Below are 13,190 nucleotides of genomic sequence, written 5' to 3'. Positions count from 1 at the left end.
TGAAAATGCCACAAATGCCCTATATGGCAACATGTTTTCTCGGGTTTCTAATAGTGCTAATTGAAAACAACGCGATGTCCAATAATCACATACACCACTCAGGATCTGGTGAGTGTTTGTTGGTGGTTTAATTACTGTCAGTTATATCTGATCAACTCACCCAGCCAGTCCTGATTAAGCAAATTATAAAATGTGCCTACTTTATTGATTGTTCCTCATGAAGCCAAGCCTTTCAGATTCCCCTTTTAGATTCCGACACTTTGTCATTTAGAGATGCAGGACTTTAAAGTTAGAAAACACACTACTACCTGGATAATTGTTTGATCCTTTCTTTCCAAGCGTTTTGTCTTATGAATGTTAAGTCTCGACATATATAATGGAGAGTGTGACCATCATCTGATCGGAAGGCAGAGCTGTCTTTAGTGCACGGCAAGGAAGGGAAATAGATTGCAGCTGAAAAATGTATCTAGTTACACTACTCTAATGTTGCCATTTCAGCATCAGATGTTAGTATCAACCTATGTATGAAGCTAAGTTACAGTTTATGGTGGCGTTAATGATGATCGGAGAAGGATTCTCTGTTTGAGTATATGCATGATGTTTTTGAAATTATTCAATAAGGACTACCCCTTGTCCCCTGCCTCCAGGTCTTTCTCCAGCCTATCAGATGACAGCGAGGAAGCCAGAGCCAGGTACCTCTACAGGCAGTGGGTGGGACTTGGTTTGACCGACGTCCATCTATCCAATCACACAGTCCTACTCAGCCTGCCTGGTTCCACACCCAACACCATTACCGACAGGTCTAGTCACCAGTGTTTCCTGCCAAACGGTATCCCCTGTGATCAGCGTGGACCGAATGACCTGCCGAGGCAGCAGTTCTCTTATGCAGCCTACTCTGCTGTTGGAAGTGTGCAGGTACTTTTTTTTTATACCCCTGTATTGATATTTCATAAACCAAAGGTTCCTTCGCCCTACTGGCTGCTGAACTCTCCTCCAGCCCTCCCCTTTGCCCTTGTCACCTTCATATTGTAAGTCTCCAGCCCGCGGTCAGAAAAGGGTCAGCAGCAAAGGTCATAATAAGAGGTGACGGCTTTAAATGCTACAGCTTGGCAAGCCAGAGTTCTGGGTCCAAGGATACCACACTGCGGTTATTTCCTGCAAGCCAGACAAGGGTAAAGATGATATTTGTATTGGTACCTTCTGCTAGAACATCATACAGATCAGTTCCATGAAGAATAGTCTTTCCAAAGACCCCAATCTTAACCTAAACCTGTTTATAAAATAATTTAGCCATTGTTCATTATGTACTAATGAGCTAGGGATTATGCTCAATATTTCACTATAATTCAGTTTCTTAAGTTGTTAACTAAATAAGATATCTTATCATTTTTTGGGGTTGCCAATAACCTTGATACATGATTTAGAACATTGTTCTCCTACCCTGGAAGCAGATTTAAAAATTGTCAAAACTCGTTGTTTACACAAATGTACACATCCCACGCATAATTGAACAATTAACAAAGACTTTGATTAGAGTTGTGTGAGGAATGCGCTGAAATCAGAGGGTATGAATTATCACGCACCTGTATCATAGAAAAGGGTAGTCCAAAAAAGCCGTATTAGGATTTCCTGCTATTTGTGTACAAATGGCAAATGCATATAATGAAAAATGTTTTATTGGGAAATGAGCGTAGAGAAAGCTGAATGAGAGACAAGTGTCATTCAGCTGGGGCTCTGCACTGAAACCAAACACAAAAAAATATGCTTTCCTTGACAGCACTTTGCTGCAAATCTGCTTGCCCTAATTAAAAATTAACCTTGTTCAAAGGAAAAGTCACTTTTCTCAAAAACTTTTGTTTCCCTTTTCTTGTGCACATTTTGATTTATTATTTGTCGGGGGGAAAACAAATCCACATTACCTTGAACTTTATTTTACTATCAGGGCCTTGCCTGAAAAAAAGAGATGCCAGCATAGACAGGCAGTGTATTCAATGAAGAAAACCGTTAGCAATGTGGAGTAACTAGATGTGTTGGGATCTTAGCCAGTGACAGTGATGGATTGATCGATCACAGTGAACTGAGCAGTGTGTCAGTCTGGGGTGAGGAAAGACTGAAAGAAGTAGAAACAAACAGCCCAATGAAGTTAAATTGATATTCACCAGCTGGATTCCCATTTTCCTATCAGTCACCATCTGCAGTGTGTGTGTGCATGTGTGTGTGTGTGTGTTTTGTGTGTGTGTGTGTGTGATCCTGGACATACCTACTGTGACAGGAACTACGCCAGAGGTCATTTTGAGTACTTTGGCAGGTGTTCCTGTGGAAACATTTTGTGCGCTTGAAAGCATCACACAAGTCTTCAAATGTTTGTAGTTGATGTGAAAATGAAGGCTGAGCTAGAAAATGGGTATCATTAGCAGCTGGAAGTAGGGAAGCGACCATTGGTGTTTGAAGATAGATGTGGTCTGACTCATGATTACTGAGTACTCATCTATTAATGTATTAATGACTACTGCGTACTTGTTTATTAATGTAGTAATGACTACTGAATACTCATCTATTAATATAGTAATGACTATTGAGTACATGTATTAATGTAGTATTGCCTTGTGAGTACTCATCTAATAACATAATAATGACGGCAGTTGACTCCTGTAATCATTTTGTAATGACTGCTGTGCAATCATGTATGAGTGCTACTGAGTACTCATCCATTAATGCAGTGATGGACACAGAGTACTCATATGATAATGTGTAATGACCACTAAGTAACCATGTAGTAATGGTCACTGAGCACTCATGTATTAATGTAGTAATGACTACTGAGTAATCATCCATTAATGCAGTGATGGGCACTGGGTACTCATATGTTAATATAGTAATGACTATCGAGCACTGTATCAGTGTATTCAGTAATGGCCACTAGTACCCATATGATAATGTGGTTATGGTCACTGAGCACTCTTGTATTAATGTAGTAATGGACACTGAGTACTCATGAGATAATGTAGTAAAGACCACTGAGCACTCATGTAATAATGTAGTAATGACTACTGAGGACGAATGTATTAATGTAGTAACTCAAGGGTCAGAATGTTAATAAAGTTGCCAAATTAGCTGCTGTGATCCCATTGCAAGCTGGTTTCTCTCTCTCTCTAATTGTATATATATATATATAAGATATATGTATATAACAATCGAGCAGAAGAAGAGATTTTCTCGTTGGGTTGCCTGAGGCAAGACAAGAGGTAGTTCACACACATTACACGTTACACTTAGATAAGAAACGACTCCAGGATTAGAACAGCACCAGCAAACTCGGTGCAGAAATCGTAAAAATCTCCAACATGGTATTTGTTTCATGCTCCATGCATCTTTTTCCACCATCCGTCAGGAGTGAGAAGGTTAATGGAAGTCATTATGCATGTAGTCCGCCCGCACTAGCCAGCAGACACACTCACACACTCACACACACACTCTCACACACACACACACACACACACACACACACACACACACACACACACACACACACAACACACATATACACACACTCACAAAGAAATATAGTCACACTATTTTTAGAGGGCTTTACTTCTCTGCATCCCGGGAACAGAGAAAAGGGTTGAAGGAGACGCTTGTTATTCCCTTGAGCCCCTGCCCGGCCCGAGGGCAGATGAAAAGTTGCAGCGAGTCTCTGAATACCAAGTTTTCCTCCTCTTTTTTCTCTCCCCCCTCTCTACCTCCCCTCGCTCTCCTTTCTCCGCTGTGCTCGATCCATCCAGCTGTCCACTCATCGGAGTCTACCCATAGGAGGGTCATAGTCATCCATCACCAGATTATTTCCTAGCTGCGTTCCTGCACGTTGCCTTGAATTAAGCGGCGGTTAGCTGGATCTAAATATGGCTTTCAGGCAATTAAATATGTCTCTTGTGATGGATGGACGGCGGCCCAGTGCAAGTTTACTGGGCTAATAAGTCCTGCTGCTGGTGGCACTGTTTTGCTCGTGCTGAAGGGACAATGCGCTTTCACACACACACAAAGAAATAGGAAGTATCCAGTAACAAGTTTGCATTGTTTTCTCGATGTGGTCCAGAAAAAGATAATATGCTTGGTGATTGCTGTATGCCATTTTTTGTTGTTAAATAAGAAAATGGTTATGTTATACACACTTTACATTTAGAATTTAGTTATGGAAGCCTGAGTGAGAACAGTTGCCATTACATGACAAAAGGTGTTATTTTTTACGTGTTCATTGATTTTTGCCGACAAAGCTAACAACAGCCACTAACCAGTATCCTATGTCTAGTTCACCAAGGCAGTAGTACACTACAATCATTTTAGATTTAGTTAATACACATAAATGTTAGTTCATTAGAACTTGTTGGGTTAGGGTTGTTTAATTAAAGGCAAGTCTAAAAATGTTCAGAAAAATCTACACATGGATTCAAAATATATTATAATTGTTTTTGATTTTTCTCTATATTATAATTTGTGTTATTTTGTTTACTGGCAATAGCCTGTAGCCATAGTGTGTCCATTTTTTTCATCTCCTAAATATCTGTTTATTATGTTACCTAAGACAGATCATTGTAGCATGGTGCAATCATTGAGGCACATATAGACAAGATTGGGAAATTGTAATTGGGATTGTGTTGTCTATAAATAGTTGTGGATTCCGCAATGATTTTCTGTACTCTCTTTAAATGCAAGTTAATATTAATTACATAATTTATTTTGCATATATTATGAATTAATCTACAATTACAAGTTAGAAATCGCAGGGAATATATATATATATATATATATGGCTATCTCACATGTCAGCACTTTCAAGTAACCCCCAATTGTATCACTTAATGTATTGGATCAGAATTTACACAACTTCAGAATTATCACATGAAACCCTGTGGGCTGATCCAAATATACATATTATTAAAAATATTGCAGTACTTAATGAGCAGGGGAAAGAGGGATGAGAATGTTTGTTAACTTGCTTATTCATGGTTACAGAGCAGCTCGGTCATGGGGAATCTAATCTTCATGCAAACAGCTTAAGACCTGAGCTGAAATTCTGAGTTCGCTGGGTTACTGCATATAAGCATTAACAGCATCTATGAAGTGACGCCTCCATTAGTCAATTCTATATATATAGACAGTGATTATTAGGGTTTGACGCTGTGACAACTGCTTATGGGGCAGTTTCTCTTAGCCATGCTGCTGCATGCTTTCACCAGACACTACATTTGAACTGCTCACTCAGTTTGTCAAGAACATGTAGTAGATGGTGTGTATGTTCATATTTTTTGCAATTGGAAAGAAGATGTCATAAATCGGACCTGAGAATTTCATTTCAGTATATATATTGGAATATTTAATTTCGTACCCCCTTCATTTGCAGAGCATGAAATGCACAGCTAACAGGATGCGTGGTTATTTTTATGATATTAAAAAAAGGAAATAACCAGTGATAGAAGAAGAATAGTGGTTGAAGAATAGGATCAGATGTTTAAAGTGACACCAGAGTAGGACCGAGTTGTCACAGGGGCAGTAGGACTCGTGAAGAAACACGCTGAGAAAATACACAAGCAGCATTCCCGGCCCGATATCAATATCCATGAGGTACGGAAAATCCTCCCGGTACAGAACACGTTCGCCAGAGGTTGTTATCCATCAAGTGAAGTGAGAGTACCGCCTCCCCTTCCCCAGGGCCTCAGGACCATCTGGTCACAGCTGTAAGGACACGTAAGAACATGTAAGACACACATGAATAAGTTGGCAGTAAGTGAATACTGCATGGACATTGTAGCAGATGGTAACTTGCAATTTTGCAATATATTTCCCCGATAAATAGCAGAACATTCTCGGACGTGAAATTAATCATACTATTTTTTTAAAAATGTTACATTATATTCAATAAATAAATTTAACAAATCCGGTTACTTTAAAATGAATAGCTGACTTGTCAACTAAATCTAACCGTGGCGTTGATTGACTGACCAAATTATAAACCTTGTTTAAAAATACCTTCAATATTTCTCTCCAGAGTAAATCTACTGCTCTCTTTCAGGCAAAACCAGAATTGATTCATCCTGACTCCTGCAACAACCCTGTTGGAACAATATTACTGTAAATTAATCCATTTTATAGCAAACAAATATTTGTGTTATGTACTCCTTCACCCCCTGACAATTTCCCAAGCAATTTATGAAATGTTTCATTATGGTCTTTATGCACTTTGTGAAAAAGGAGGGATAAAGTACATCTATACAGTATTTGAAGTAAAAGCCATACAATCGTAATATTTTATAACTACAAGGATTCTGTAATCTATATGTGCTATTTGGTTTAATCGTATATTATGAACTCTGTGGTGTTATATTTCATACCATCAGCGTGTTGGCATACCTTTGTTTTTTATTGTCCTCTTCAGTCAGAGGATTGTTTGACCAGAGTGTGTAACAGTTAAGTTTCTTGACAGGAATGATTTATATAGAGGACAAACTCAATTCACTTCAGATCCCTTCAAATCCAGCGGGATGCAAATGACAAAGTCGACGGTAAGCCGGGATACAGGAGCAGGCTTCATTACGTGACTCAACGTAGCAGCGTCAAAAAGCTCACTGATGCTTTATACGGTAATATACTTACTTTAAAGCCCTCCGAGGACAGGCTGTGCATGGGGAAAAGCCTCTGACGAATTCAACACAGCTATAGTAAAGACTTATCACACACACACAAACACACAGACACACACACCTTTCAATTTCTGTTCCTTTGTGTGTTGGGTAAATCCCAACCCCCCGTGTTTATGCAGTGCACTTGTGAAGACCTTATTTGGAATTTTTTAATCGCCCCCGGTGGGCTTTGGTATTGGTCATGCTTTCTGTCAACACTGACTTATGCCAGCGCCTCTTGAACCCTGAGTAAGGGGGCAAGCCGGGCATGTAACAAAGATGGGAGAATTAGAAAGAAGCGAAAGGTGGCTCACGTACTTGCTGCCTGGCAAAGAAGAGCGGAACGCTGGAACCCCAAACCACTGAAGGAGGAGGAGATGATGAAGAGGTTTTAAGGACAGCACCGACATTAGATCTGACTAATCTTTTATTCACCTTGCCTACAGTAGGATAATTCCTATGCCCAAACCCAGGTGCCTATAGGCAATAGCTGACATATTCACTGAGAAAAGTCTTCAAGTGTATTAGAGATGTTGGGAACCTCTCCCTTTGAGGAAATACTGTATATCTGAAATGCTGCACTTTATGAGAAGCTACTTTCGGCCTCCTGCTGTCAAAAGACATAAGGACAAATGCGGTCTCCCCATTCCAGATTAACACCTAGAAAAGGAAATTCCTGAAGAAATTGCGGCGTGAATGCTGGCTGTCGAAAGGGTCGACGCTTCCCCGGATTGCCTGCTTGAATTTCGACGAAGAAGCTGAAGGAGTCTGAAGAGTTGGAAAAGTGGGAAATGGGTTGTTAATGTGTGATTACTAAACAATCGCTGAAAACGTTGAATATTTCGAAGTATGGAAGTAGCGATAAAATTGAACACAAGCATTGAGCTGAACGTTTTGATGTTTGAATGGCGTTCCTAGGTGGAACAATGTGGAAGAGAAGGGGGCCAAAAAAAGAGGGGTCTCGATCAGTTTCATGACTGACAGGAAACTGCAGCTGTGGGAGCAGGCTGGTCATCATGGTCGATGGTCACCATGTCTGCCGGAGGATGTGTGTGAGGACACCAGTGGGAACCCAGCTGCTCTGGAGAGCCTTATTTACAGCACTGGGTTTTGTTTCCTGGGGGTTGAAACGTCTGGAGCCAAAGTGGAGGACTCTCCGGAGAGCGGCACAAATGCTTCTTTGGTGAAAAGCGAAGGCTTAGAAGATCACGAGTGTATATGGCTCATCTCATGTCTGTAACTTTTGGAGGCAAACGCGGCCGAGTCGGCGAGGGCAGGCTCTCAGCCGTCTCTGCCATAGGCTCACACACAACGGCTGGAGGGTTGGTGCAGGGGCCACACACTCCGCTGAGGCTGCGGAGATCATCACAGCGGTGATGAAAGGGCTGTTCTTCCTTGTAGATCCAGGGTTGTCTTTGTTGTATTTTACACCATCATGACGGGAATTAGGAGGAATCTGGTAATTCGGGGAAAGTTGCTTTTGATTGCAGTGCACCTCACAAACTGTTTTGCATACACACACACACACACACACACACGCTCTTCCTCCCTATGAATCCACCAACATACTTCCCTCATTTCCGTACTTTCACTCACACAGCCTCCACACGCATGAATACACACATTCATGTAACCACTCACACATTAACAGCCCACACAACCAATTATAAATACACCACGCTCAGGACAGCATACTGAATAGATCCAGTGGGTTAACAATATGTGGGTATGTGTTTAATACCGTACAGGTACATCTATATGCATATGTGCACTATTGAATCCATAACCACAGAGTAAACATTTGCACGATTTGCCTCCTGTGTGTAAATTGACTAATTGGTACAATGTGCACTCCAAAATAATGATACGTCAACGAATGATTAAGTACAGTATATCCCAACAAACTAAACCAGATAATAGTCTAATTACTCTGGGAGCCCTGCTCTGTTATTTTGCTCATGTTGAGGCTTTTCACTAACTTATGATATCATCTTTCCTACGGTAGGTGAATCATTAAATACAGAATTGCGTGCTAAATTAGATTTTTATTAAAGCTAAATACACTTCATTGCAAATAAGATACATAGTTAAAGGCGATATGCCTACAGAAATATTCCAAACCTGTTTCCATCAAGACTAAAAATAGCCTTGATCTTATTATATTTACTACAGTATATTGCTCCTCAGTCTAAATAATGACTTTAATAGACAGGTTTTAAATTAACAAGACACTCGAGCCGCTTAATCCCTCATCAACCACAATACATTTGATATGATAAGCTCTACTAATAAGATCTGTAATTAAGGTAATTGAGGTTATTTGGAAACTGGTGCTATGTCATCACAGTTATCTTCACATAAATCATGGCTGCAATTAATGTGAACTCTGTCTCTCACGGCATTATGGAGTTCTCGCAGTCTCAAGAAAAGCAGTTTTTTTTCCACATTAATATGCAAATATCAGCACTGCTTCGGAATCTAATTAAAACATTTCCTGCTCTATACGGGCGGCCTAAATTGTGATTATGAAAATTCTGCAGCTTCTGGCTCCGAGAGAACGAATCAATGGGCTGGTGAATACATGCAGAGAAAACAGGCACGCCGTTTAGAGGTCTTTCAGCTTGTATAGTCTGCTATGTGTAATGGCCATGGCCCTCAAACATGAAATGGTTATTGTAATTTAAAGGAGAATATGCAGCTGAGCCACATGTTGGTGGCACTTCTTTTTAATGAAATCTTGGTAGACCTGTGTGCAATTCTTGGTATTTAAGTAGTTTCTGATAAAAATGGTTTTGCAATAGTAAAAAAGAAAGAACTGGATTTTACATACATTTTTCACAGATTACAATACAGTTCATCTGCCATTCTGTGCAAAACACACGCCAAGGCAAGACTTAACATTCGTGATGTGTTTCAACGTTTCAGATTGTCGCTTCATTTTAAATAGTGAGAGAATTTAGACTTATCTTACCTAAGGGGCCAGCGGTAACACAGAATTTTTTACAGAACATTCTGCCCACTTTTGTCCGGTTCCATATATTCCAATAGCTGAACCTGTCAAATGCAGCTTTACTGTAGCTCAATCTTTTTTGCAATGTGCATTAATTGGCGGCTCGTGAAGCCTTTCGGGAATGGCTTTCCCAACACGGGCCCCCCCTCAGCCTGCCACTCTGTGACATGGTGACAGTGTGACTGTGAGGACACTTCATCTACTTTACGCGATGAGAGTTAATTACAAGGTGGATTTGAGCGGACTTCAATCAGTAGACCGCAAACAATCCATGACCTCCTCTGTCTCCTCCCTACATGGCTGATTTTCCCGTGCCTTCACATAGTATTTAGCAAAAAGACGCTGGGAAAGATAAAAAGCCGTGCATTGTTCTTTTTCCCCCATCCCTTCCTTCACCTCTTACCCTTCATTTTGATGTAGATCAAGGTGTTCTCACATATCAAATCACTCCGAATCATTCCTGCGCTTTTAGCAAACGGAGAGACTGCTTTCACAAGAGTCTGTGGCTCCTCAGTTCACGAGGTTATATATGTTATATATGAGGTATATATACAAGGTTATATGTGTAAAATCTAATGCAAAAAATATACCATTGAAGACCTACAGAGGGAAACGCGAATTGTTTTACACTGACTATACAGGTATTATATCCTGCATGGATTGCACAAGACAGAATGATGTCTTGTATATTTGTTTTTATATTTCTTATTATATGTGTTGTAACATACTCAATCTATTTTCTAATATAATCATTTATTATGTATTTCTACCTCTTCCCTGATGCCTTTTTGACTCGTGCTGCTGCTGTAACAAGTGAATTTCCCCTGTGTGGGATTAATAAAGTCTTATCTTATCTTATCTTATCTTATCTAATGTTGAAAACTTGCTTTGGGCCAGTGGAATTTCTCCACACGTGGAAAAACATTGTATCTTCTAGTCTCCTCTCATGTCAACCAATGTTGGGAACTAAATCATAACAATGCATTGCATATCTCTCAAATATGTTTGTTCTGCTGTATGATAATGATAAATAACATTTAATGAATACATAAACGAAAGAAGTATTATTATTACTATTTAACATGCTAAGTGTTAGAATTAAGTTGAGCTATCCGTCATGATAATTAAGCAGGTGACAGTTTTAGTGTCGTCTAAATGGGGACGTCATGCACATTATCTCTGAGGCGCTGTTTTATTTACCACTTTTGTAATTGTTTATTTATTACTGTTGCAAAGCTTTATTTTCCCTGCGGCAAAAAAAAAGAGTGACGTGTGCATCACTGAGAATTTCAGGCCAGTGTGGACTGATTTCTTTTTTGAGACACTTTATGAATACAGTCCCGGGCCTCCGTTGTGAAGATGATCTGGATATATCTCTCTTCTAGCTTAGAAATCCATTAACGCATTAAAACATTTCATTAGCACGACTTTCAGTGGAGAGTTTCGCCCTCCTCTAATGGATTAATCGCATGCGGTTTAAACCACCAGACAGAGTTTTCAGCAGATACACTGAATATTTTCTAATTTGATATGTTAAATTGCACAAGCGTGGTCACCAATACATTCCAACAAGATGGGCTGGCCTCCTTCACCATCCTTCAAAAGCTCAAGCAAATTCAGCATTGGGGTTCTGGCTATTTTAAGAGGAGGAAAAAAAAAGTCCCCCTCTCAACAGGAGAATTATGGCCAGCGCATGAGTCGTACAGAGGCTACTTAGCCCTATATTGTTAATTGCATTACCTCCCTTAGATGAAATGAAAGGGGTCAAAATGCAGAGAGGTAGAAGAAAGATGGATATAGTTCAAACAGCACCATCTCGGTGCGTACAGAGGTTGCTCTGTATTTCAATTTGCTGTGTCTCATACTGTTCCATGGTCTGCAGTTTAAATGGAGGCCTTTTATGATGCAAATGCGGGCATGGGCGATAAATCTCTCTCGCTCTCCTCTCCTGGGCTCTCCCGATGCAAAAAGATGTGCTCTCTCTCTCTCTCTCTCATTCACACACACACACACACACACACACACACACATTCAGGCACCCCCTTGCTCTCCCTCCCTCTATCCGCTGCAGCATTGTGTTACTCTCGCCCCCAGGCCACATGAAAAATGAATCAGGCCCAGGTGATGCAGTGAAGGAGTGGGGGGAGAGAGAGAGAGAGAGAGAGAGAGAGAGGAGGAGAGAGACCCCAAAAAAGTAATGCTTTGACTTTCCTCAAGAACTTCTAGGACACTTTAATTTTGGAGATGATGACACTCGCTCAGTCAATCGCACACACACACACACACACACACACACACACACACACACACAAATGCAAACACATTCTTGGCCAAAGTGATTTCAGTGTGGGAAGTATTCAGGTGCTATTGCCAGGCTATGCTGCTGATTGAGATTGTATGGCTACGTTTGTAAATTGCATAGAAAGGCATTTCAAATTCTTCAAATCAGATCAGTTCATATTCACCTCCAAACACACACACACACACGCGCACGCACATTCATACAGCACTTCAATATGCAGCGCTTTTCTATGAATGTCACAGCCATCAGGGGCAAAAGCGGGATTAGCAGCACCGATTAATGTTACTGCCACTGGGACCTCTATACAGTTGAATCCCCAATCCCAACGCCCAAGGTAAACTTCATGCAAAAACCTTATCCTACATCAATCGTTGGACAAAGAAGTAAAATGCACCTTAGGAAATGATCACTGCCAACAGTCTCACGCACACTGAGATTCAGCAAACGGCTAAGTAAAGAGGCTTGCATGAACACAAAGGCCAAGTGCACAATCCAACTCAAATTTGTGAATACATCCACAATTACATCTAGGTTTCTGTTTCGTAATACATGCTTGGGACAGTTCATTCAAGTTGGGTAAATACAGAATTGGATCACCCAGGGCGACGCTCTGATTGGCAGTTAGGGTCACAGACAGGTAGTCCTTCCAATCGATCCAATCTTGCGGCATTGATGAACTCTGATATCAAATCAATGTAAATTTAGATTGGACTGTATGCTGGCCCACGTGGGTGCTCTGTGGGTGCTCGAGGCCCTGAATCGGCACCTATAGGCTTGAGTGTCTTGCCCAGCATCTGCTCGCACACAGAGAGCCGGTGAGCACACTGCTGACTGAGGCACATGAAGGCCTGAAGGCCCCCCTGACATCTGCCTAGTATATTACTATGCACAAACGTCTTGGGAAAACATTTGATTAAAGGCGTTTTAATAACATATTAGTTACTGCTGATCCCTGAGCCTCTGCTGTGTTTTTTTCTGTTCATCAGGGAGAGGTGGTGGATGTCCAGTATGGCAGGGTGGATGACCTGAGGCGAGCCAAGGACAGCCTGAACCTCACCAACCGGATTGCAGTGGTCAAACTTGGCCAAGCACCTTTGCTGTACAAGGTAAGATGTGAGCTCCGTCTCCCCTCTGTCCTTCTGATAAGGGAATCACGGGCTTGATTTCATGCCCCACTTGAGATTTACCTGATGCTACAAACCTG

At 40.9% G+C, this 13,190-nt stretch overlaps 1 protein-coding gene across 2 annotated transcripts in view; it reads left to right on the top strand.

Annotated features, from left to right (window-relative positions):
• Positions 1-13,190, top strand: part of LOC118318635 (inactive N-acetylated-alpha-linked acidic dipeptidase-like protein 2) — a 398,478-nt gene that overhangs the window by 188,416 nt on the left and 196,872 nt on the right. For both annotated transcript variants that reach the window (XM_047336974.1, XM_035648477.2), the window contains 2 exons: positions 648-915; positions 12,973-13,092. In XM_047336974.1, coding sequence (XP_047192930.1) covers positions 648-915; positions 12,973-13,092 — 388 coding nt within the window. The remainder of the gene's footprint in view (positions 1-647; positions 916-12,972; positions 13,093-13,190) is intronic.

This window comes from Scophthalmus maximus, chromosome 13, assembly GCF_022379125.1.
Source record: "Scophthalmus maximus strain ysfricsl-2021 chromosome 13, ASM2237912v1, whole genome shotgun sequence".
Lineage (NCBI taxonomy): Eukaryota > Metazoa > Chordata > Actinopteri > Pleuronectiformes > Scophthalmidae > Scophthalmus > Scophthalmus maximus.
Note: the sequence above shows the minus strand (reverse complement) of the source record. Positions and strands in the feature narration are given on the sequence as shown.